General features: G+C 42.0%; 1 protein-coding gene across 5 annotated transcripts in view; it reads left to right on the top strand.

Annotated features, from left to right (window-relative positions):
* LOC117964001 (NACHT, LRR and PYD domains-containing protein 12-like) overlaps positions 1-10699 on the top strand; it is a 76249-nt gene extending 65550 nt beyond the window's left edge. For 3 of the 5 annotated variants that reach the window (XM_058999320.1, XM_058999321.1, XM_058999318.1), the window contains 2 exons: positions 3894-4064; positions 6718-6953. In XM_058999320.1, coding sequence (XP_058855303.1) covers positions 3894-4064; positions 6718-6910 — 364 coding nt within the window. In that variant the 3' untranslated portion in view covers positions 6911-6953. Of the gene's footprint in view, positions 1-3893; positions 6583-6717; positions 6954-8238; positions 8333-9188 lie in introns of those variants that run through there. The other 2 variants (XM_058999319.1, XR_009308816.1) reach the window with 2 other exon arrangements.
* The last annotated feature ends 15218 nt before the right edge of the window (positions 10700-25917 follow it).

The raw sequence follows: 25917 nt of genomic DNA, 5'->3' as shown, positions 1-25917 counted from the left end.
TTTCCCCTTTTTTATAGCATGTGGCTGGAGCCTAATTATCAATTATTCAATTAGCTCCAGCCACATTCTCACATGTATTTTGGCAGGGATAGGAAATTAACCCCATCCCTGCCAACCACCACCAAATCACCACATAATATTATTTACAGGCAGGGCCCTGCCCTGCTACATTTCCCCCCCCCTTGTGCGCAGCACACATGGCCCCACGGCCACATGCAAAGGCAGCAGGCATTCTTCTGGTGGGATGGGGCAGTTGAGTGGGGAATGCCCCCGCTCTCCGCAGATGGGGCACCAGCAGGACGCCTCTACAGTGCGGAGGATGGCCTCCCAGCTGATCTCCTCTGGTGATGGTGGTGGGATCAGCAGGCACTCTTCCTCGGCTGGTGCAGGCTTGAGCGGTGGGCATTCGGGCTCCTCACTCCTGGGCATTGAGGACACCTGGGTATGGTCGACTGCCCAGAACCATTCGGAGGCGTCCCCAACCAGGCCCTGGTTCCAGGCCTCCTCGTACTGGGGATCACCGTAGGGGCAGTCCTCCCTGTCATGCCCGAACTCTCCACAGGCCTCGCACATGGGGTCCCCTTCAGCCCTCCATTGTTCCTGCTCAGCCGCCCAGTTCGGGGGTCCAAACTGAGTGGGCGCCCGGGACCACCATCTCTTTCTCAGCTGTGGTTGCTGCCGCTTCTGCTGTTTTTTGCAGCTCTTCCTTCCCATTTTTTTTTTTTTTTTACTACAATCCCGCTCCGAGTCTCTAGGGGGCGCTATCCCACTTCTGACACCATATGTGACAGGGTAGCGTCGTGGGCCCAGATGGTATTCGGCAGGCAGAGAGACTCAGAGACAAGGAACTGCAGTTAACGCGCTTCTGCGCTGTTTAATCACAAAAAGAAATCAAAAAGTCAAACAAAACACTGCTCACAGAGCAAAAATAAAACAGTTAAACAAAACAGAACTTTCACAATAAAACAAATCACAAAATAACTGGCGCAAGGGCCAAAACAAAAGGTTTAAACAAAATACACAAAGGTAGGCTGGGCATTAGCCTTCACTACACTTCTTTTTTTTTTTTTTCCCCAAAAATAAACACAGCACAAACAAACAACCACTCACCCAAAACACCTCCACCAATCAAAGGATTTTCCCCTTTTTTATAGCATGTGGCTGGAGCCTAATTATCAATTATTCAATTAGCTCCAGCCACATTCTCACATGTATTTTGGCAGGGATAGGAAATTAACCCCATCCCTGCCAACCACCACCAAATCACCACATAATATTATTTACAGGCAGGGCCCTGCCCTGCTACAGGGACAAACACCCAATCGAAACCCTGCATGCTGAACTCTACAAAAACATACTACAGGTGCAAAGAAAAACACCAAATCACGCATGCAGGGCAGAATTAGGCCACTACCCGACACTTATAAATATTAAGAAAATAGCACTCAGATGTTGGATGCATCTAAAGAAAAGTGAGTCAGACTCAACCCAATATAAGGCCCTCCAAACCCAAGAGCTCAGCCCTGAAGAGAGTCCCCCAAGTCTGCTGGCCTTGAAGCTCACTGCACTGACCCCCACTAATGCTAATACAAACCAGCTTCAGGTCAACACTGCTTACCAGCCCCCAATCAGAGTAAACCAAATTATAAAACAAACCAAAAACTCAGACATTGGGACATAGAAACAAAATCCCAAAATAAACGTGATAAATCAGTATATATATATATATATATATATATATATATATATATATATACACAGTGCTAAGTATCACTAAGTATTTGCCCCGTCTGATTTTCTGCATTTTTGCATATTTTTGACACTGAATGTTATCAGATCTTCAACCAAAACCTAATATTAGATAAAAGGGACCCTGAGTGAACAAATAACACAAATATTTGATACATATTTCATTTATTTATTAAAGAAAGTTATGCAACACCCAATGCCCCCGTGTGAAAAAGTAATCGCCCCCTTAGACTCAATAACTGGTTACGCCACCTTTAGCAGAAATAACTGCAACCAAACGCTTCCTGTAGTTATTGATTAGTCTCTCACAGCGCCGTGGAGGAATTTTGGCCCACTCCTCCATGCAGAACTGCTTCAACTCAGTGACATTTGTGGGTTTTGAGCATGAACTGCTCGTTTCAGGTCCTGCCACAACATCTCAATGGGGTTTAGGTCTGGACTTTGACTAGGCCATTCCAAAACTTTAAATGTCTTGTTCTTCAACCATTCTGATGTAGACTTGCTTGTGTGTTTCGGATCATTGTCTTGCTGCATGACCCAGCTGCGCTTCAGCTTCAGCTTACGGACGGATGGCCTGACATTCTCCTGTAGAATTCTCTGTTACAGAGCAGAATTCATGGTTCCTTCAATGATGGTAATGCGTCCAGGTCCTGATGCAGCAAAGCATCCCCAAACCATGACACTACCACCACCATGCTTGACCATTGGTATGAGGTTCTTACTGTGGAATGCAATGTTTGATTTTCGCCAGACATAATGGAGCCCATGTCGGCCAAAAAGTTCCACTTTTGACTCATCTGTTCATCTGTTGTTCCAGAACTCTTGAGGATCATCCAGGTGCTTTTTGGCAAACTTGAGACAAGCATTCATGTTCTTCTTAGTGAGCAATGTTTTTCGCCTTGCTACTCTGCCATGAATCCCATTTTTGCCCAGTGTCTTTCGGATGGTGGAGTCATGAACACTGACCTTAGCCGAGGCGAGAGAGGCCTGCAGATCCCTGGATGTTGTTCTAGGGTTCTTTGTGACTTCCTGGACGATTTTACGCCTTGCTCTTGGAGAGATTTTGGCAGGACGGCCGCTCCTGGGAAGATTCACTACTATCCCAAACTTTCTCCATTTGGACAATATGGCTCTGACTGTGGTTCGGTGGAGCCCCAGAGCATTAGAAATGGCTTTGTAACCCTTTCCAGACTGATAGGCATCAACAACTTTTTTCCAGAGGTCTTCAGGAATTTCTTTTGTTCGTGGCATGATGTGCCTCTAGAACCTGTGTGCTGACAACTTCACTCTGATGGTAAGGGCCAAAGTTAGTCAGATTTATATTGGGCAGGACTGGCCCAAATCAGGCCTGGTTGTTGACCAAAGTACTCAAACAGCTGACCCTAATTATCCCTTTAATTGGGTTGAGTTAACTAGGGAGGGGCAATAACATTTTCACACCTGAAGATTGCATGTTTGATTACCTTGCATACCAAACAAATGAAAGAAGCACCAAACTTTGGTGTCATTTTTTCTCTCAGACTCCCTCTATATACTAATACAACCCACAAAAAAATCTGACCAAATACAATGTGAAAAATGTGCAAAAATGCAGAAAATCAGACAGGGGGCAAATACTTTTTCATGGCACTGTGTGTGTATATATATATATATATATATATATATATATATATATATATATATTATATATGATGCAATGTATATATACATGTATGTATTGTATATAATTGCTTTGGCAACACCTGCTATTGTAAGTCATGCCAATAAAACACCATTGAATTGAATTGAGAGAGTGGAACGAGAGGGAGAAAGAGAGAAAATGAAGGGGAAGAGAGAGAGCAGGGAGAGAGCAGTGAAAGAGAGTGAGATGTGGAAGAAAGAGGGAGAGGGGGAAGAGATGAAAATGGAGGGGGATAGAGAAAAGAGAGAAGGAGAATGAGGGTGGGAAGAGAGAGATAGAGGGGGAAATGAAGGGTGTGAGGGACACAGAGAGAGTGAGAGAGACATGAAGGAAGGCAGATAGAATAAGACAATCAAATAGATTAAAATCTACCACAGTTCCTAATTTCAATCTTGGCAGCAGCAGAGCAGCCAGTTGTACAGAAGTGAGTTTCTAGTGAGTTCCTGTCTCCTTATCTCTGCAGGCTGGAGGGGTGTGGTCTCCCAAGGGGTTGCTGTGAGGACCTGGCCTCTGCTCTCTGTACAAACCAGTCAACCCTGAGAGAGTTGGAACTGAGAGAGAATAAGCTGGGGGAATCGGGAATGAAGCTGACTGCAGCACTGAAGCATCCAAACTGTAAATTAGAGAAACTGGGGTAAGTAAACACTGAGTGTTTGTGTGAATATTACATTACTGATAGGGAGGAATGACAAGGGGGATGAGAGAGGAAGAAAGAATGACAGCAGGGAAAGAGATAGAGATATGGAGAAAGAGAGAAAGAACAAAAGGGAGAAGAAAGAGAAAGACCCAGCTTTCGCCAAAATAGAAAGACCATGTCCCCCTGTTGCAACCATGGCTTCAAGAGGTTTATATGATAAATGTGCTTTTCTTCCCAACCCGGCGTGTAACCTCAAAAGATCCTTGCCAGTAGTTTACCCACCGACCCACAGACTCAAGACACTTGCAGAGGTCCAATACATACCGGACTGTATTAGTCGAATTATCCTGCTGTTCCTCCCACATCTCTCTGACCAGAATGAGCACACCCCAGGGTCTCCATCCGTACAGAAGCTTGAATGGAGAAAACCCTGTGGAAGCCTGGGGAACCTCTCTGATAGCAAAGAGAAGGGGAGGAATCAGCTGGTCTCAGTTGTGCACTTCACTATCAATAAATCTACACAACATGCTTTTCAGGGTTTTATTAAAACGCTCCAGAAGCCCATCGGTCTGGGGGTGGTAAATCGAGGTCCTGATGGTCTTAATCCCCAAAAGTTTACACGTTTCGCAGACCAGCCGCAACATAAAGCTGATACCTTGGTCGGTCAGCATTTCTTTGGGGATCCCCACCCGGGAGAAAACCTTCACTAGCTTGTTGGAGACAGATTTAGCAGATGCAAAGCAGAGTGGGATGGCCTCCGGAACATGTAGCGTAATCCAAAATGACCAACAGGTGTTCGTATCCTGCCGCACTCCTCTCTAGCGGTCCGACTATATCCACCTGTGTTAAGGATGGTGTTGTGGTGCAAAATAACCAAAGGCAGTCCAAACAATAATAGGTTTTGAAAGTAACCTGGTTGTTTATTTAAATCAAAGCAACAAAAAGCTAATTAATTATTAACAAACGCTGCCGGTTACCAGCAATTGTAACTCGGCAGCAAAACAAGGCTCAGTCCCAAAATAATAATAATAAATAATCCTGCTGCTGGGCAGCGCTATACAGCTATGCTTCCTTTCCACGATCGCAGCTGTGCTGGTGCAATCCAGGTTTAATGCCGCGGGGTCTGACCGTACTGTGCAGTGAGGTGCTGTGCTGTGTTGGGCTGAGCAGGGGAAAGTGCTGTGGATCCTTTGCTGGTTCTGTGGCGTCAGTGTCTGATTCCTATTCCTCTGCAATACACAAATCAACCTGTGCTCCGGTGAATTAACACACAGCCACAGGTAAATGTCAACATAACTGCCTCCCTCTTGAAACACAAAACTCCTCTCTGCAATCAGACTGGCGGCACACTGTACCAATCACCACGCAACAACCAGCTGATTACAATAGACTTGTTTAGTGTTACTGCAGCTAGGGCCCGCATGTGAGTTTGGCAAGCCTTGAGTTTGGCCATCTTGAGGAAAGCGCAACACTGACCTTATCAAACGCTCCTTCTGGTTGGGAAGTAGTCCTACAGCTCGGATCCCTTCGCTCTCTGTCATACTACCCCAATACGCTGAAACGGATCTTTCACTAGCGGCAACGGCGCACCAGTGGGGCCCATGGGACGGCACTTCCTGCAGCGCTCACAAAAACACTGCACATCACCATCTAGCCCCAGCCAAAAGAAATGTGTCACAAGCCTCACTTTGGTTTTGTCCCATTCCAAATGCCCGGAGAGGGGAATAGCGTGAGCCAGTTGTAATAAGTCCTCCCTAAAAGGCCGAGTAATGAGCAACTGGTGACGAACTTCCCCCATTTGGGGTCATTTTACAACCCAATACAAGAGATCTTGATTAATTTCAAAGTGGGGGTACATGGCGCTGGCTCCATGGCCTTCCCCCAGACTCATCACCAATCGCCCCCAGCTGAAACTTTTCAGACTCCCTCCATTGCCAGCTCTAATTCTTAGCAGCCCGAACTTCCTGTTTAGTTTTTTGAGGGTTAAATCTATGGCAAAATCATGCCAGGTCACGAAAGGGGAAGATCTCTCCAATTACATCCTCTTTCTTAGCCAATAGGGAGGACAGGGCCGTCAAAGCAACCAACCAATCTTTTGAACTGCTTGCAGTACCACCCCAGATTGACAGGCAGTGGCAAATGAGGACACAAACCCACTTGTACACGCGTCACCTGCTGGCCATTTTTTTATTTATAGTAACCTTTGGATAGGTAAGCATATCCCCATGAATGCATTTAATATGAACCCGTCCCGTTACTTGTTTATGCCGCGGTGAGATTAACCCGTATTGTATTAGGGACTGACCACACCCTGAATCCAAGAGAGCTTGGGTTTGTGTAACATCCATTGTCACAGGAAGGACAAAAGTCATCTGCTGGAGTGTCTGAGGTAATTGAACAGTCTTACCAGGACGGATGAGGTCACACTCCATGGCTGGGTCTTACAGGGCTTTTGACCCCCTGCACAGGAGCACGAATGCACCCGATAGCCAGCATAGATCTCTCCCTGTTACAGGTACCTTTTCTGCTGAATAAATTCTGCTAGATTTGCTTTCATTGTGATGACATGAACTGAGTGGAGAAATAAACACAGGCCAGGGAAGAAATGTTCAATTTCAATACCTTTCTTCCTTTTGTATCCTTGTGACAGAAATAGAATGATATTTGGTGGTAAATCTCCCTCCCGACCTGTGAGGGTGCTAAGTAATGGGAACAGAGTACCCTGGAATGTTTGGCCTGACACTTCATTCCCAGGGTTAAAAGGAAGTCGTCATCTAGAAAGGGGACGGAGCTTCGGTGCACTAACTCATCGACCAGGAAGGGAAATGATGCGGCAGTATTGATGGAGAAAGGGGGCGGGGTTGTTTAGTATTGATGGAGGGAGGAGGCAAGGTTGTTTAGTATTGATGGAGGGAGGGGGCGGGGTTGTTTAGTATTGATGGAGGGAGGGGGCGGGGTTGTTTAGTATTGATGGAGGGAGGGGGCGGGGTTGTTTAGTATTGATGGAGGGAGGGGGCGGGGTTTAGTATTGATGGAGGGAGGGGGCGGGGTTGTTTAGTATTGATGGAGGGAGGGGGCGGGGTTGTTTAGTATTGATGGAGAAAGGGGGCGGGGTTGTTTAGTATTGATGGAGAAAGGGGGCGGGGTTGTTTAGTATTGATGGAGGGAGGGGGCGGGGTTGTTTAGTATTGATGGAGAAAGGGGGCGGGGTTGTTTAGTATTGATGGAGGGAGGGGGCGGGGTTGTTTAGTATTGATGGAGGGAGGGGGCGGGGTTGTTTAGTATTGATGGAGAAAGGGGGCGGGGTTGTTTAGTATTGATGGAGGGAGGGGGCGGGGTTGTTTAGTATTGATGGAGGGAGGGGGCGGGGTTGTTTAGTATTGATGGAGGGAGGGGGCGGGGTTGTTTAGTATTGATGGAGGGAGGGGGCGGGGTTGTTTAGTATTGATGGAGGGAGGGGGCGGGGTTGTTTAGTATTGATGGAGGGAGGGAGAGACAGGTATGGTGGGAGGGAGAGAAGTGAAGGGGTAGACAGATGAAGAGAGACAAATGGAGGGAGAGGGAGAGAGAGACAGGGAGAGTGAGAGAAAGAGATGGAAAGAGGGAGAGAAGGAGGGAGAGAGAGGGGAGATACAGGGTGGAGAGAGGAGAAGGATGGGAAGAGAGGGAGAAAAATAAATGGCAAGAGACAGGAGGGAAGGGGGGAGAGAGGAAGTGATAGAAAGAAGGAGGGAGAGAGAGGGGGATACAGGGTGGACAGAGGAGAAGGACAGGGAGAGAGGGGGAAAGAAATGACAAGAGACAGGGAGGCAAGGAGGGAGAAAGGAAGTGATGGAAAGAGAGAGGGAGAAGGAGGGAGAGAGGGGGATGCAGGGTGGAGAGAGGAGGACATGAGGGAGAAAAAAGATGGCAAGAGACAGAGAGGGAAGGAAAGAGAGAGGAAGTGATGGAAAGAAAGGGAGAGAAGGAGGGAGAGAGAGGGTACAGGGTAGAGAGAGGAGAGGGACGGGGAGAAAAAGAGATGGCAAGAGACAGAGAGGGAAGGAGGGAGAAAGGAGAGAGGAAGTGATAGAAAAAGAGGGAGAGACAGAGATGGAGGGAGAGAGACAGGGATAGAGGAAGGGAGAGGCTGTGTTCTGTTTGTAATCCTCTGTCTCTCTGTGTCTCTCAGGCTGGTTGGTAATCTGTTCAGTGAGGGGGGGAAGAGGAAACTGAAGTCCCTGCAAGAGGAGTTGAGGAGATCAGGACGTGATGTGACTGTGGAGGTATGACATCATTAGGTGCTGTTCTGTTCTGATGTTCATGCTGTATTATCCCCAGTGGGTACTGGGAACAGGTCCTGCATACCAATATAACATCACATAATAAAAACACTATTTTTCCTGAGCGGTGTTTCACCTCAGATGCTGTGTGCTAATTGGAAATTGATTAAACAGGTCTGTCCTTTAAATATCAACATTGTCTTTACTTAAAATAATAATAAATAAAAAAAAATTCACAAGCCTGCAGCATTCAGTCTCTCCATGTTCATTGACTGACAGATCATTTGTACATGCAGCACTGATGTAGACATGCTGACAGATTTAAATGAATTTAAAGAGAAGATCCGATTCCAAACAAACACATTCTCATTGTAGCACTGTGTCGTGTGTTTACCAACAGTTTTGAGTTGTAGAAGAAACGAGCCAACAAGGCAAATAGGAAAACAACAATGACCTCTTCAAACAGCTCTAACAATAGCTCTCCAAACAGCTCTAACAATAGCTCTCCAAACAGCTCCAACAATGACCTCTCCAAACAGCTCTAACAATGACCTCTCCAAACAGCTCTAACAATAGCTCTCCAGACAGCTCTAACAATAGCTCTCCAAACAGCTCTAACAATAGCTCTCCAGACAGCTCTAACAATGACCTCTCCAAACAGCTCTAACAATAGCTCTCCAGACAGCTCTAACAATAGCTCTCCAAACAGCTCTAACAATAGCTCTCCAAACAGCTCTAACAATAGCTCTCCAAACAGCTCTAACAATAGCTCTCCAGACAGCTCTAAGTATAATTCATTGCGTTCCTTCACTGAAATGAACAAATAATGGGTCTGTAACCCTCTGATTCTCTCTCACAGGTGTAACCAGTCCAGTCAGGAGGGAAAGGGGAGCTGCAGATATCTATGACACAGAGACTGGATACAGCATCTCCACACTGTGAGGGAATAAGAGACACAGAGACTGGATACGGCATCTCCACACTGTGAGACAATAAGAGACACAGAGACTGGATACAGCATCTCTACACTGTGAGACAATAAGAGACACAGAGACTGGATACAGCATCTCCACACTGTGAGGGAATAAGAGACACAGAGACTGGATACAGCATCTCCACACTGTGAGGGAATAAGAGACACAGAGACTGGATACAGCATCTCCACACTGTGAGGGAATAAGAGACACAGAGACTGGATACAGCATCTCCACACTGTGAGACAATAAGAGACACAGAGACTGGATACGGCATCTCCACACTGTGAGGGAATAAGAGACACAGAGACTGGATACAGCATCTCCACACTGTGAGGGAATAAGAGACACAGAGACTGGATACGGCATCTCCACACTGTGAGACAATAAGAGACACAGAGACTGGATACAGCATCTCCACACTGTGAGGGAATAAGAGACACAGAGACTGAATATACAGCACACATATGTGCTCACATCTGCCAACCTAGTACTAAGACACTGTAGAAATGTTGAACACAGAACATACTGCTAAGACAGCACAGCCTACAGTATATAGCCCAATTGTAATGGGGAGGACTACTTTTTTCAGTAGCTTTGCTGTAGTGAGTTTATTTTATTGTACAGTAGCAAGGTTTTTTTTTCCTGTAAAATGTAGTTGCCGCTACCGCTACATTTTTTGTCCCTGAATGTGTTCCTTGTTTGTGTGTTCTCTGTATATTTTGGTAGGCTGGACTGTCAATATTTTAATACCACAAAACCCCCGACCATAAAGTGTTTATAAACCAAAATGTTTGGGTGCTGCACATTGGCGTAGCTAGGGGGTGGTTTTAGGGGTTTGAACCCCGACATGCATTATTCAACGACGATGGAGAAAAAAAGAAAATGTCAGCGACAGCCCCCCTCCCAACCAGTGTAAGATAGCCTGTGACCCGTGAGCTGTTTGCTTCGCGCCTGGCTAAGCAACACACTTTAAAAAAAAAAGAAAAAAAAAGTTTTAGTCAAACCTATAGCTAGTTGTGATTGGGCAGACTCTTGTAACCATACAAGTAATTCAGTAACAGTTTACACCAGTTCAGCCTTCGACTGATGTGCCATGAAGTCGAAGATTAATATAGATATTATAGAAAACACAAAACATAATTGTTAAAAATGAATGCTTTTAACCATGCATTTGAAGATATGTATGGAAATGCACTCAAAGGACGGAATGGTTATTGTAGCCTTTGGAAAAGAAGGTACAATGAAATGAGTTATTTTTTAATTCCGTGCGAATCATGCTTTAAACGGCTGTTGTAAACCCGAGACCTATAAGTAATCGACAAGTTTGCGTGAAAAACAGGAGGATGGATTTGGGGATCTAAATGTAACCCACTATTACAATGAGTCACATTGAGAATTAAGTTCAGGGAAAATATATGTGAATTCTGGAGATCTCTCTCTAATGCTGCGTATACCCTTCTTAAGAAAATGTACTTTACGTTATACAGTTGCCTTAATATATTTATACCAGGTTACTTTATTATAAAGAATCACTCAGCAACAACAAATATGCTTTATGAAAATAAAATGTTTATAAAAGTAATATATATGTAGCAATTAAAATTGTTACAATATTGTTCACAGTAAAAAAAAAAAAAAACAAACATTGGAAATAAAAAATATAGAATAAAACAAAATGTTTCTATCAGTTGTGCACAACGACTAAAGTACCTCCGGAGGACTTAAAAATATAAAAAAAAACAAGTCCTTCTGCTGAACTGTACAGTCCCGCTGCAATACAAGCCGTCTCGGTAGATGCAATGGATCGAGTCCTCCACTCTTCGTAATCTCCGGTCTCCACGAACTACTAATAAAATATAATAGCAATGCAGGACAGTGAAGATACAGCATATAGAAATTTCAGATGTATTCCTAGGACGGTAGCTCTAGCACTCGTTTGCACATTGGAAATTAACATGCAGGCAACTGACTGTGTAAAACACAATACACACGTGGTGCATTAATTAAAAGGAAACTTATTTAAAGTGTATTTTTTTTTTTTTTTTTTTTTTACTAACCATACAATACAAATGTACTATATAAATGACAAATATATATTTGGAACATCTTAAACACATATTATAAACCGTTCAAGTTTTGAACTATATTTAACTGCAGTTCAGTCAAAATGGCGGACAAATGTATAAACAATATTCTCTTTTTTTTTCTATTTACCGAGTAAAATGGGAAACACAACTGCCTCTGTAAATAACAGAAATCACTCAAATATAAAAAAAATATATTATTCTTTTATAAGTATTAGAATATAGCCGCTTCAAATATTTGTTTGCAAAGCTGTATTGAACAGAATCATCCACATGGCGGCCACACTACTTATTTATTTATTTAAAGTTTTACTTAAAGCTTTATTACAGCAAATCCTGCTATTTTTAATCAATAAAAAATCAAAGTAAGGAGAAATCGCTTACCTATTAATAAAATATAATAGCAATGCAGGACAGTGAAGATACAGCATATAGAAATTTCAGATGTATTCCTAGGACGGTAGCTCTAGCACTCGTTTGCACATTGGAAATTAACATGCAGGCAACTGACTGTGCACGTGTTTATTGCGGGCACAGAAGGGGGGTCGTGTTAAAGAAACAGACTCACTGATACCCATATTTGGAAACAGGAAGCATGGGGGTTACATTCTCCCTCCCTAAAAGCTATCGTCCTCGATAGTAACACCCACAGAAAATATCCATATATTTATTTAATCATCTTCTATATGCTAATGCGAAATCAAAGCCTGAATCAATAGCTCGGTCTGTTTATGCAACTGTTCCAATATCATTTTGTTTTGCTGTTGTACACAGGAAACAATTTGTGAAACAGCTCTATTGTAATCGTGTTTCTTGTCAGAAGTTATCTTTTGAGAAGTTACTTCAAAATCTTTGAACTTAGATGGCAGTTTCCTCTCTCTTTCTGATCGTCTTAACACTTGGGGATCTATGGTCTCCCTAGGCTCAGTTTTTTTAACTTTGTTGAAGTTCACCCAGTGCTGATTCTGAGATTTCCTCGGTTATTTCTCTTTCAATAGTAACCTCAGTTACTGGTCCCGTCACGTCGTCTTCATGCAAAGAAGAATGGAGTGGAGGATCTTCATCAGTCATTGGCAGGTAAGTACAGAACTCAGGAGCTTCTGGATTCAATCCAGAACCAGCAATATTCTGTTCTTCTTCAGAAGGAATTACCGATTGATCTGTATCATCCTCATCAGAATTTCTAGTTTCATCCAAGGTCCCTGCAGTCTGCCTCGTCCTCGTACGTCTTGCCTTCTCAGGTACTGTGCCATTATTAACTCCCTCTTCAGCCGATATGAATCCACAAGGACGCAACATGTCTCTGTGCAATGTTCTCTCAGGTCCATCATCTTTCTCTGGTCTAATCACATAGACTGGCAGCTCTTCTCTAGCCTGCCGTACGACAATGTAAACAGCGTGTTCCCAGCGGTCAGCTATTTTGTGCTTCCTACGCAAATTTACATTCCTAACCAGGACTCGATCTCCTTCCTCCAAGGATGATGCTATGACCTTCTTGTCCCATCTCTGTTTATTGGCCAGCTGTCTTTTCTCTGCTTCCTTAGTGGCTCGCTCGTAGGCATATTTTAGCCTCTGACGAAGTTCCTTCACATATTGCTGATGAGTCTTATGGTCATGTCCAACAGGACTGATGCCAAAGCACAAATCTATAGGCAATCTTGGCTGCCTACCAAACATGAGGAAGAACGGAGACTCTCCAGTAGTGTCGTTACGAGTGCAGTTATATGCATGAACGAGAGGGCGAACATACTTCCTCCAGTTATCTTTCTTCTTCTCAGAGAGGGTACCCAGCATGTCAAGGAGGGTTCTGTTAAATCTTTCAACTGGATTTCCTCTAGGATGGTAAGGTGTAGTTCTAGATTTAGTGCCACAAATTTTACAGAGCTCTGAAATGAGTTCAGACTGAAAATTTGCACCTTGATCGCTATGAACTCTCTTGGGAAACCCGTAGTGGCAAATTACATTCTCCCACAACAGATTGGCTACAGTCTTGGCAGTCTGGTCTTTAGTTGGATATGCTTGCGCATATTTTGTGAAGTGATCGGTTATAACTAGTATGTTCCGAATATCTTTGGAATCAGGTTCTAATGATAAAAAATCTATGCAGACAAGCTCCATGGGAGCATAAACATTTATATTGACCATTTTTGCAGCCTTCTCTGCCCTTGCTTTTCTGCGTAAGCACCTCTCACAAGTCTTGCATTTCTGTTCCACATCCCGGGTCATCCTTGGCCAATAGAAGCGTGCTCTAGCCAAATCCAGAGTCCTCTCATAGCCAAGATGTCCAGTTTCATCATGTACTCCTTCCAAAGCTCTAGCCTGGTGACTTTGTGGAATCACCAACTGATCGTATAGTTCTTCATTCCTCATCACCCGCCGATGTAGAACACCCTCTTTAAGGAGAAGTTTAGGCCACTCTTTTAAAAGTAATCTTACTTCAGGGGTCTCTGACTTTCTGAATTTTTCTTCAAGCTTTCTGCCTTTCCCCAACAACTGAATGACTCTGGACAGATTAACATCTCTGTTTTGAAGAACTTTCCAGTTTTCTAAAGTTAATCCAGGAAGTAATGGTTGCCCTGGCCATGGTTCTGGAAATTCAAAATCATCTGGAATGGCACCCTCTCCACTAGGTAAAGCTTCTACAGCGCTAGGTTTGTTCCCGCTCACTTCTATCTCTGGATTCTCTTGCTCACCAGGCTCTTCTGATTCAACTTCCTGTGCAAGTACTACTACTTTATGCCTCAGGAAAGCAGCCTTACACACATCTGACTCCAGGGTGTCAAAATCAGGGTCTTGTCTGGTTCTGGACAGCATTTTAGCAATTCTCTCCACTTGCTTCAGGGAGTCATCATCATCTGCAGCAGGTCCATTTGGCCTTCGGGATAAGCCATCTGCATCCATATTAGCTTTTCCAGATCTGTAGGTTATGTCAAAGTTATAGATAGACAGGGCTGACAACCACCTATGTCCTGCAGCATCCAATTTTGCAGTTGTGAGAACATATGTCAGAGGATTATTATCTGTCACTACTTTGAATTCTGTCCCATATAAATAGTCATGAAACTTTTCACTTATTGACCATTTCAAAGCTAAAAATTCCAATTTGTGAACAGGGTAGTTTCGTTCACTTTTGCTAAGTCCTCGACTAGCATATGAGATAACTCTCATTTTACCATCCTGGACCTGGTAGAGTGCTGCTCCCAGGCCTGTGATACTGGCATCTGTGTGTAAGATATAATGGAGTTTCCAGTCTGCAAATCCTAACACTGGCGATGTAGTGAGCTTCTCTTTGATGCATTCAAATGCCCTTTGACAATCTGCTGTCCATCGATCACCCAGAGACTGTCTTGCTTTTATTCGCCAAGATGCCCCTTTCTTTCTGTTTGAAGCTTCGCCCACCAACAAATCATTTAATGGCCTAGCAATGTTTGCATACTTTTCCACAAAACGTCTGTAATACCCTGCGAAGCCGAGAAAAGACCTAACCTCTCTGATGTTCTTGGGCGTCGGCCAATCTATTATAGCTGAAATCTTCTGGGGGTCAGGGCAGATTCCCTCTTCCGAAATCTTGTGTCCCAGATATGCCACCGAATTCTGGAAGAATTTACATTTTGAAGGAGAGAGCTTCAAGCCATACTGAGCAATGCGATGCAGGACCTTCATTAGACGTTCCTCGTGTTGTTCAAGAGTGTCTGAAAATATAATTAGGTCATCCAGGAAAGCAACCACTTCCTGTAGATTAATTCCTGACATCACCCGCTCCATTGTTCTCTGAAATGTAGCTGGGGAATTGGTTAAACCTTGAGGCATCATTTTGAATTGCCAATTACCAAATGGCGTTGTGAATGCAGTCTTGGCACGGTCAGACTCTTCTACTTCAATTTGATAATATCCGCTTTTTAGATCTAGTACTGAGAACCATTTTGAGCCTGAAAGAAGAGCAAAAGTCTCCTCTATTCTAGGAAGTGGGTATGCATCCCGCCTGGTTAGACGATTCAGTCTTCTGTAGTCCACTACCATTCGTAGGGATCCGTTTTTCTTTCTAACCAAGACAACTGGAGATGCATAGGGGCTGTCAGACTCTTCAATAATCCCAGTAGTCAGCAACTCATGAAGGTGACTTCTCAGGTCTTCAAAATCAGCTGGAGAGACACGACGGGTGCGCTCTTTGAATGGAGTGTTGTCTGTGAGCACTATTTTGTGTGTTATCCCAGGAGCATGTCCTATGTCGAGATCATGGAGGGAGAATGCACTGCCTACTTCTTTTTCTATCCTAGTAGTAATATCTTTCTTGAAATCTTCAGAAACTGGTGAGTTATCAAAATCCAACTCCAGCCTTGTTGTACTACTGGGACCGAACTTTTCTCCCTCCCTCAATACTGCAGTAGCACTAGAACATCTGGACTCCATCAGATTTAATTTGGAGACATCTAATGCCCTTATTCACTCCACTGTTTCCCCTGCAGCAACAACACTTCTGGGTTGTAAGGTGATGTCATGATCAGAGGCATTTTTGACCATGACTCCAATCTTGGTACGATTTTGAGGGTCTCCTTCTAGCAGCTGATTGTAAACCAGTAATCCTCCTGCAATGGGACGTCCTTCAGATGCTTCTATAAGTATATTGCATCCTTTGCTATAGATATTCTTACTCAGCATACATTTCAGCTCTTTAGACTCGTTCTTGGGAACCGTAACAGGTGTTTTACTGGCTAATCTCACTTTGGTAGTTTTTGCTTTTGCATTGGCTTCACCAATTGTATTGGTATAGGCAGCAGCCCAGTCGCAGCGGATAGCCAGCCTCTTCAAGTATTGCGCACCAGCCTTCTCCTCACACTCACGCATGAGATGCCTGAGTACATTTGTTCCCACTAAGAGAGGTACAGTAGTATTACATTGATTGTCAGGGCAAACAAGAACTAACACATAAAAGCTGTTTTCTGTGCCACATACATCTTCAGGAAATTGCACATTAACTTCTATGAATCCTAGATAAGGAACAGTACTACCTCCCGCACCAACAACACAGAGTAAGTCTTGTATCGAGCTTAACTTGAGATGTGACAAATACTGACGGTAAAATGACTCAGATAGGCAAGTTACCTGTGATCCAGTGTCTACTAAACAGAGGCAACGAACACCATCAAGAAAAGCAACAGTGTGACACGACTCACCAACAAGACCAGGAGGTACGCCCTGTAAACTTTTATGAAAACTGGGTATATTGTGCTTTTGAGTTGTTTTGGGACTGGGTGTACATGAATTCAGTGCCTCTATCTGTCCCTTATAGAGACACCCATCTAGTTTAAAGGATGCAATGGAGTATAAGCTTCTCTGCGCTGTGCAGCCCTGTTCTCGCATCTATTCCTGAGCTTTTGCTGAACCAGCACTGCATTCACTGGATTAGAGCACTTTTCCATTGTGTGTCCATCTTTGCCACAATTATAGCAGAATGCCCCCATCCTATTGGGTCCCTTCTTAACTGTGGTTTCTGACCTTTCTCTTAATTCAGCAGAGCTGCTCCTATTACTTGCAGTATCTGGGGCTCCACTAGCATTTGACACACCATGTGTACTTGAGGATACCTTTGCTTTTTTTCCAATCCTTTTCTAGCTGTAGGACCCTTTGGGCAAGCTCTTCTTCTCTGCTGGTTGAACCGGGAACTGTATGGGATACAGTACTAATATTATCACCAACACCAACAGACTTGGCAGAAACCTTGGGCTGTGTTGCACCAAGATGACGCTTCTTTCTGGTCTCTTTTGACTCTTTCTCCTCCTCAAAAGCCCGTACCTCAAATAAAACCTTTGAGTATGATAAGCACTGCTCAGAAATGTCACTCAGAAAGTCCTTCAAGTGCAAACGGTCTATTAACGTATCATCCCAACAACCCCTGATAAATTGCTTCAACAGTTGCTTATCAGGTTGTGTTCCAACTAAACCATCCCTTTCCATTACTCGTTGCAGGACAGCATGGAGTCTACGAAGATAGTCTGATGCTTTTTCAGTTGCATTTTGATGTGTCTCAATAAACTGTATAAACAGCTCCTCGCCACTTGCTACACTGCCATAAGCCTTCTCTAGCTCTTCAAAGTACTGCTCAGCAGTTGCGTCTTCTCCTGCATATAGGGCAACATTCAAAGCTGGGGGTAAAAGACTTTCCAGTAACTTGCGTCTTTTTGCATTAGCAGTGAGATCAACATCTTTAATTACCTGGCGAATCTGAATGCGCCATGTTTCATAGTCTGCTTCACTACTTGGCTTACTGGCAGTGCCCGAAAAACACTTGAGCTTGTAACGGACATTGTTAAGAAATGCACCTTCACTCGCAGTTTTCACTACATGCTCTACTACAACTTTCTGTACATCACTAGGAATAGAGATAGGTGTGGACTGGTTGCTGTACACATTTGGCTGTTGAGAGGGTGAAGAAAAGGTTTCAAAATGTTCTGAGAATGTCTGCTTAGGAGTGAAAGCATTTGAGAAATCAAAAGACACCTTGGGCAAGGGACTAACCCCTTCAGAGTCTTTATAGCTTCCACTAAGTTTATCAGACAGCAGCTTGGATGCCCTCTTTTCTAATTCTTTAGCATCAGTGCCATGTTTGATAGCTATTGCTGCCAACTGCTCCTGAAAAGTATCAGTCACATCTAACAAAATGGCATCCAGTAACATAGCTGTGGACATTACATTGGTGCTAGTGTTGCTAAATCTAACTTGATCTGATAAAACAGGCTGTACTGTCCAGCGACTGCTGAAGTCATGACTAACATGCTCATCATCTAACAGAAACACAGACAAACCTTCCTCAAACTCACAAAGTACACTTTCAGATACTTGTCCAACTAAACGCTGAACTTTAGTAACAACACCAACTGGACTGAATGCATTCTTAATGTCAGCATAGGTGACTCTTTGATCTACATGACCTAAAAGTATGGACCTATCAGCGCAAAACTCATACTGCTTGCACAATTCCATTACTTATAGAAATTAAACTTATTGCATATATATTTCAAAACAAATTTTAATTGTTGCTGAGTAATTTAAACATGAATGATTACTAGAAGGGGCGCAGCCCCGCGTTTTGGGCGCCAAATTTTTCTACTTATGTAACCCACTATTACAATGAGTCACATTGAGAATTAAGTTCAGGGAAAATATATGTGAATTCTGGAGATCTCTCTCTAATGCTGCGTATACCCTTCTTAAGAAAATGTACTTTACGTTATACAGTTGCCTTAATATATTTATACCAGGTTACTTTATTATAAAGAATCACTCAGCAACAACAAATATGCTTTATGAAAATAAAATGTTTATAAAAGTAATATATATGTAGCAATTAAAATTGTTACAATATTGTTCACAGTAAAAAAAAAAAAAAAAAAACATTGGAAATAAAAAATATAGAATAAAACAAAATGTTTCTATCAGTTGTGCACAACGACTAAAGTACCTCCGGAGGACTTAAAAATATAAAAAAAAACAAGTCCTTCTGCTGAACTGTACAGTCCCGCTGCACAAGCCGTCTCGGTAGATGCAATGGATCGAGTCCTCCACTCTTCGTAATCTCCGGTCTCCACGAACTATTAATAAAATATAATAGCAATGCAGGACAGTGAAGATACAGCATATAGAAATTTCAGATGTATTCCTGGGACGGTAGCTCTAGCACTCGTTTGCACATTGGAAATTAACATGCAGGCAACTGACTGTGTAAAACACAATACACACGTGGTGCATTAATTAAAAGGAAACTTATTTAAAGTGTTTTTTTTTTTTTTTTTTTTTTTACTAACCATACAATACAAATGTACTATATAAATGACAAATATATATTTGGAACATCTTAAACACATATTATAAACCGTTCAAGTTTTGAACTATATTTAACTGCAGTTCAGTCAAAATGGCGGACAAATGTATAAACAATATTCTCTTTTTTTTTCTATTTACCGAGTAAAATGGGAAACACAACTGCCTCTGTAAATAACAGAAATCACTCAAATATAAAAAAATATATATTATTCTTTTATAAGTATTAGAATATAGCCGCTTCAAATATTTGTTTGCAAAGCTGTATTGAACAGAATCATCCACATGGCGGCCACACTACTTATTTATTTATTTAAAGTTTTACTTAAAGCTTTATTACAGCAAATCCTGCTATTTTTAATCAATAAAAAATCAAAGTAAGGAGAAATCGCTTACCTATTAATAAAATATAATAGCAATGCAGGACAGTGAAGATACAGCATATAGAAATTTCAGATGTATTCCTAGGACGGTAGCTCTAGCACTCGTTTGCACATTGGAAATTAACATGCAGGCAACTGACTGTGCACGTGTTTATTGCGGGCACAGAAGGGGGGTCGTGTTAAAGAAACAGACTCACTGATACCCATATTTGGAAACAGGAAGCATGGGGGTTACATAAACACCAGGTAAGGTAGGTTATTCTTTCTGTTATTTAATGTGTATGTTTAATAACTGCATAGTAGTGGTTATAAATGTGATTGTGAGGTGAAAGACCACGGTTCTTAATAGGGCGATTTCGAGTACATTGCACATTTGGGGGGGTAATTTTTATTTATAGAAACATTTTTATAATTTACTTACAAATTATTACTAGGCTGTCAAGCGATTACAAAATTTATCACGATTAATTTTGACATAAAAAAAAATAATCTCCATTAATATTGGTTTTAATCATACATTTAATTGATACAATTACTTCATCCATCTCCTTTAAGTTTTATTACTGATGCTGTCGTAATGTTGGAATGTATTTTCTATTGTTTTGGCCAGGTTAGAGTATTTGCACTGTTCAGATTCTTTTATTAATGTTATTAGTGTAGAATTAATACAGCAAAAATGATTTGTACTGCGCAGCTAATGCAACTGTAGCTTTAACTACGCACTATGACGTGGCTACTGAACTGTGGGGAGTGTGGTGATGTCTTGGGGCGAGGGAAAGACAGCGTTACCACGGGGTACTTTGAGCAAGTTTCACTGAGCTCTGTATTCTAATTCTGTAATTAAAAGCAACAAACCTGTGTTATAAAATAAATAAAGAATACTGTAAAGCCTTAAATATTTGCAACCTAAATATTTGGCGAATCACACCATAAAAACTATTTTGCTTCAGAAATGTTGGCGACCTGTTGCAATATATCAATACACTTTTCATACGCGAAAAACGCTTAGTAAAATGATCACAAATATGTATGGCTTTACAGTATTGCTAATGGACAAGATTATGGATTAGTTTGCTCTGATGCAGTGGTTTTCAACGCTGGTCTCCATCTCAGTTGTCAGCTACTTGGAAAAAGTAGCTTGCTACTTTCAAAGCTACTTCTCCACTAATGAAAAAACACTGTGGTTTTAACACCTGTATAAACTATACTTCAGAACTGTGGTGTTTTGGCTGATACAATGGTTACACTATGTAACACAATTTTTGTTCCTGGGTAGTAAGTGTTATTTCCTAATTGCTTATGCCTCAAAAGTATAGAAAATGGCTATTATTCCCCACAAACTTTGCTTTTGTGACCAGGACAGTGATATTTTGAAATGTACCTATTTCCAATGAGAAAACGGGCGAATTTGTGTCTTTTCGTTCACATAAAGTCAGAAAAAAACAACATATGAATCCAAATTAACATGTATTTATACTAAAGTAATACAAAAATGACTACAAAAGATTTAGAAGTGAGTAGTTTTTCGAGATTTACGATTATACTGTAAATCACTTTCACGAATCAGCCCCCAAATGTACTCTCCCATCTTGTTCTCGTTATACTGTCCTTGGTAGCGGCGTTCAACGTCCAGTATATCCTGGTGGAAGCGCTCGCCTTGCTCCTCCAAGTACGCTCCCATGTTCTCCTTGAATTTATCAAGATGAGCATCAAGGATATGGACTTTGAGGGACATCCTACAGCCCCATTGTGCCGTAGTTCTTCACCAGTCTCAACCAGCTCCACATAGTTTTCGGCCTTGTGATTGCCCAGGAAGCCCCGAACCACTGCGACAAAGCTGTTCCAAGCCGCTTTCTCCTTACTAGTGAGCTTCTTGGGGAATTCATTGCACTCCAGGATCTTCTTTATCTGTGGTCCGACGAAGACACCGGCTTTGACCTTTGCCTCAGACAGCTTAGGGAAGAAGTTTTGAAGGTACTTGAAGGCTGCCGACTCCTTATCTAGAGCTCTGACAAATTGTTTCATAAGGCCCAATTTGATGTGCAGTGGTGGCATCAGCACCTTCCGGGGGTCCACCAGTGGCTCCCACTTGACGTTGTTCCTCCCCACAGAGAACTCGGTCCGCTGAGGCCAGTCCCGCCTGTGGTAGTGCGCCTTGGTGTCCCTGCTGTCCCAAAGGCAAAGATAGCAGGGAAACTTGGTAAAACCGCCTTGGAGACTGTGGCAATGTGCCCCATCCCTGTGTGCATTTGTGTGTTGCGTGCGTGTGTAAATGTTGGTGTATAGTCATTGGTACACAGGATATAAACGGGTCTGTGTTTCACGTGTATTTAAAAAGTGTAGATTTGTATTTAGGCACGAGGAGAGCACAAATCACTTCACGTGCTGGTTAAATGTAATATGTGAGCACGGGGTTGCACAGAATTAATTCACGTGCTGGGATTCAAGTGAATAATTAATTAGTAATTGAATCCCAGCACAACAGTATATATAGATGCACGTTTCATTCAGTCAGGGTTGGGTGTTCGAGAGTGGAGAACAGGTGAGGAGAAGGAGAACGTGAAGTAAAATAATAATAATCTAGAAGTGTTTGTACTCACCGTGTTTGTTTGTCTCTCCGTGCACCGTTTGTTAAGTGTTTAGTACGTTTTGTTTGTCTATTTATTTTGGCGCAAGTGCCGTGTCCTGTTTTGTTTTGTGTTCAAACCTTTTATTTTCTGTGCTGTTAATTATTAAATGCTGAGCGCGATCACGCGCTCAGCTTAACCAAAATCCAAGTCTCTGTGTGTTACTTCCTGGCTCTGGTCTGACACCACCCACTCCGGCCGTCTTTGTGACAGAGACCCATCAGGAATGCCACCATTTTGAAGTCTCCTATGACCTTGATGCCATCTCAGAAAAATGCAGATATGTATCCACTTAGGCAGCTGGAACTAAACTGAACTGGGCTTAAGGCCCCTATATTTATACTACTATTTATATTACTGGAAAGTTCTAGAAAGTTCTAGAAGTTACTTCAAGTTTACTCAGCACTGAATCTATCTGGAATGTTCTGGAAAATAGGTAAATTTCAAAATATCACTGTCCTGGTCACAAAAGCAAAGTTTGTGGGGAATAATAGCCATTTTCTATACTTTTGAGGCATAAGCAATTAGGAAATAACACTTACTACCTAGGAACAAAAAAAATAATAATAATTTGTTACACGGTGTTATTATTATGGCATTAACTTACAGGTTCACATGCTGCAATCCACTGAAGAACAGCTCTGTGTCCTTAACCCAGACCCCTCCATACACATAGGAATTATGGGATACATGTAAAACATTTATTATTCTTTCTGGAATATAAAGATGGTATCATGTAGTCCTCAATTTCAAGTTTAATTCGATACTGGTGTCTTTGCATTTGGCACTTCATCAGAAAAAGCAATAACAAGAATTGTACTCCGAGCCTTCTACAAAGTGCATACTCTTTCACCACAGGATATAGCAGAGACACTGAGCAGTCCTGTTGTGGTTAGCACAAATATCCAGCACAATAATACACCTGGTTTAGAGCAGTGATTTTCAACCCTGGTTCTGGAGGACCCCTGTGTCTACTGGTTTTTATTCCAACAGAGTTCTTAAGAAAGGGGAACAAGACTAAAAGGCTAAAATATGCACAAGAATACAGAAATTGGACTATGGAAAAAATGGTTAAAGGTGCTTTGGGACAACGACACCTGTGCCTTCTGCCAGTTCTGTTGTCAATTCAATGCTTGTCTTCTTTCTATTCCTTAAGGATATTATCTTCAAGTATTGCTCATCCTTGTTAGACAGCTTTTTGGTTCTTCCAGTCCTGGGTTTGTCAATTACAGATGATGTTTCTCTGTACTTGCTGATTATGCTTTGGATACCACACCTTGAAAATTCGAGTGATGCGAGCTACTTTGTATTTTGTCACAGCACTGTAAAAAATACTCCAAGTAGACATCTTATGCCTCCCCACACAAAGCTGGTCCAGCACTCGATTGTTCAACACCATTCATGCAATGCAGTGGATGTCTAGTGTTTTGAACCAGGCAAGAGTTTTTCTGCAGGGGTCATATGGCTCTAAATCTTGATCCCAGGCCTCCACCGCTCCCATCAGTTCATTGTACTTTTCAATGTGGAATGGCTTGTTCTAAAATATCTTTGCTCCTCCAGTAACTACACAGGTCTTTTGTACAAATCCTGCTGCATACTGGGTAGTCAGTACATTTAGATCTGCTTTATCCTGCCATCTAACCAACAACAAATCACCGTTTCTAACAACACATGCCTGTCCTTTGTTCAGTTGTTCTTATACAACCTCCTTTGCTACCCCTCTGTTAGATCAAATAGTCCCCATGATGTTCGTATTTTGAGTCAGTAAGAATGTTGCAAGCCTCGTACATATACCAATTGTCAACAATAATATGTCGCCCTTGATTTTGTACATGATCTGCCAAATACACAACAATCCTTTTAGATATGCTGAGTTCACTTGCTTCTGGATAATGCAAGACATCAAATGCATCCTTACCGATATATACTTGGAAATTCCAGGTGTAACCCCTTCGCTTTTGATCACTGGGACACGTGCAGAACCGTTTGATTCCAAATCGAGATCTTTTAGTTTTTATGTATTGCCAAAAATTAACTCAAATAAAACAATATGTAAAGGAAGTGGTCATCAATGGAAACCGTTAATGGTCCACTGATTCTTAGGTGTTGAAGAAGTGTTACAATCCTGCACTCCAGTTGTGGCACTGTTACCTTTAAATATTTACACTGCTTTATTTTTATTTCACTGCTTCCATTCCCATGAATAACCTTTCTTCTCTTTTACAGGTTACCCAGGTAAGTTACAGTTCAGTCCTTCACCCTTTCAGGATTTTGGCACCATCTCCTGGACACCATTAAATGAACACAGTCATGTATTAAACACACGTATCCACACTAGAGCGTGACACAGGAATGAAACTTGAGTTCCATCCCATCATACATTTTCCTGTTCCATCCCATCCCGTGAAAAAAATGTCAATGCAATTTCATACCTTTCAGGCACGACATTTTTCGGGTTACCCTTCTTGTGTTTTTCATTCTCATCCTGTTCCCAGTTGAATTTTTAAAAGGTCATTCACTACTGCCATATTACCTATTACAAGAATAACAAGAACCACCAAACCTACTGCAACCATTTTATTGTGCATAACGTGTTGATAACAGAAAAAAAAGTCTTTTCAGTTTCACTCCAACCTGAACTCCCAATAAGTTTAATTAATCCAATTATTTGCTGCGGTTGACATGTTTAAAATTAGTTTAGGTCTTTTACAGTTTTACTGTAAATGTTAGTTGCAATCAACGATAGAAAGATGCAGTGGGGTTGAATTGAATGGGTGGGCTAGTGACATCACTAAATGGGGTGTGTCAATTAAAATGAGTGTCGCTGATACGAGGGTTATAGTGTCTGTCTTGGTAAATATATAGATACCCAGAAGTCTGAGAACGCATTTGATTGGTCTAATTTTACAATGGCAGTATGAACTCTTCGTCTCACAGATCACTTTCACGGCAGGTTTGCTGCAGTAGAATTGAGTATTTTCCTTAATCTTAAACACACCTTAAGACTTAGTTTGCATTTTCTTTAAGGAAAATGCAAACTAAGTCACTCTGTTAGTTGGCTTCTGTTTACTGTGTCTGACTGGCAAACTGGTTAGACATCGCAAACAGTTTCATTTTCCTAGTGATTTATTACCTGGGTTATTCTGCGCTTGTTAGGTGATTTAAGAATAAAAATGCTTGCATCTTGTACTCGTAGTGAAATTGTTTCAAATCTCTTGTTTCTTTGAACTGATTTAACCTACTGGTCGTTTTTCTTTTTTTTCTTTGCTGTGCATACTTTGCGAAACCCCCTTCCCCACTAAACGTGGTTCCACTGTATTTTTGTACAATTTTGTATTTGTTTTTAGTTTTACACTAACATAGCAGAAACAGAAGAAAAAAAAAATCTATAACAAAGTGTGACAGGTTGGCTGAGACGGTGACGTCACGGCAGAAGCAGGAACTGAAAATACTGACACCAGGCACTGCAGTTTCAAAAGAAAGACGCGGTGTGCCTTTTTATTTTTAAATAACAAAAATAAATAAAAAGTTTTTAACAAAAAGACTTGCTCACAGAGTGAAAATAAAACAGTAAACAAAACAAATCTCGAACACAAAATAATAAATAAACCATACAGGTCAGGCTGGGCAGTCGCTGTCACTTCCTGTATATTTTTATTCAGTTTCGTTTTCACTCTCTCTGCTCGCTCTCTCCTCTCT

The sequence above is a fragment of the Acipenser ruthenus genome, chromosome 25, assembly GCF_902713425.1.
Source record: "Acipenser ruthenus chromosome 25, fAciRut3.2 maternal haplotype, whole genome shotgun sequence".
Taxonomy (NCBI): domain Eukaryota; kingdom Metazoa; phylum Chordata; class Actinopteri; order Acipenseriformes; family Acipenseridae; genus Acipenser; species Acipenser ruthenus.
The sequence above is the reverse complement of the archived record's forward strand: the minus strand, read 5'-3'. Positions and strand labels throughout refer to the sequence as shown.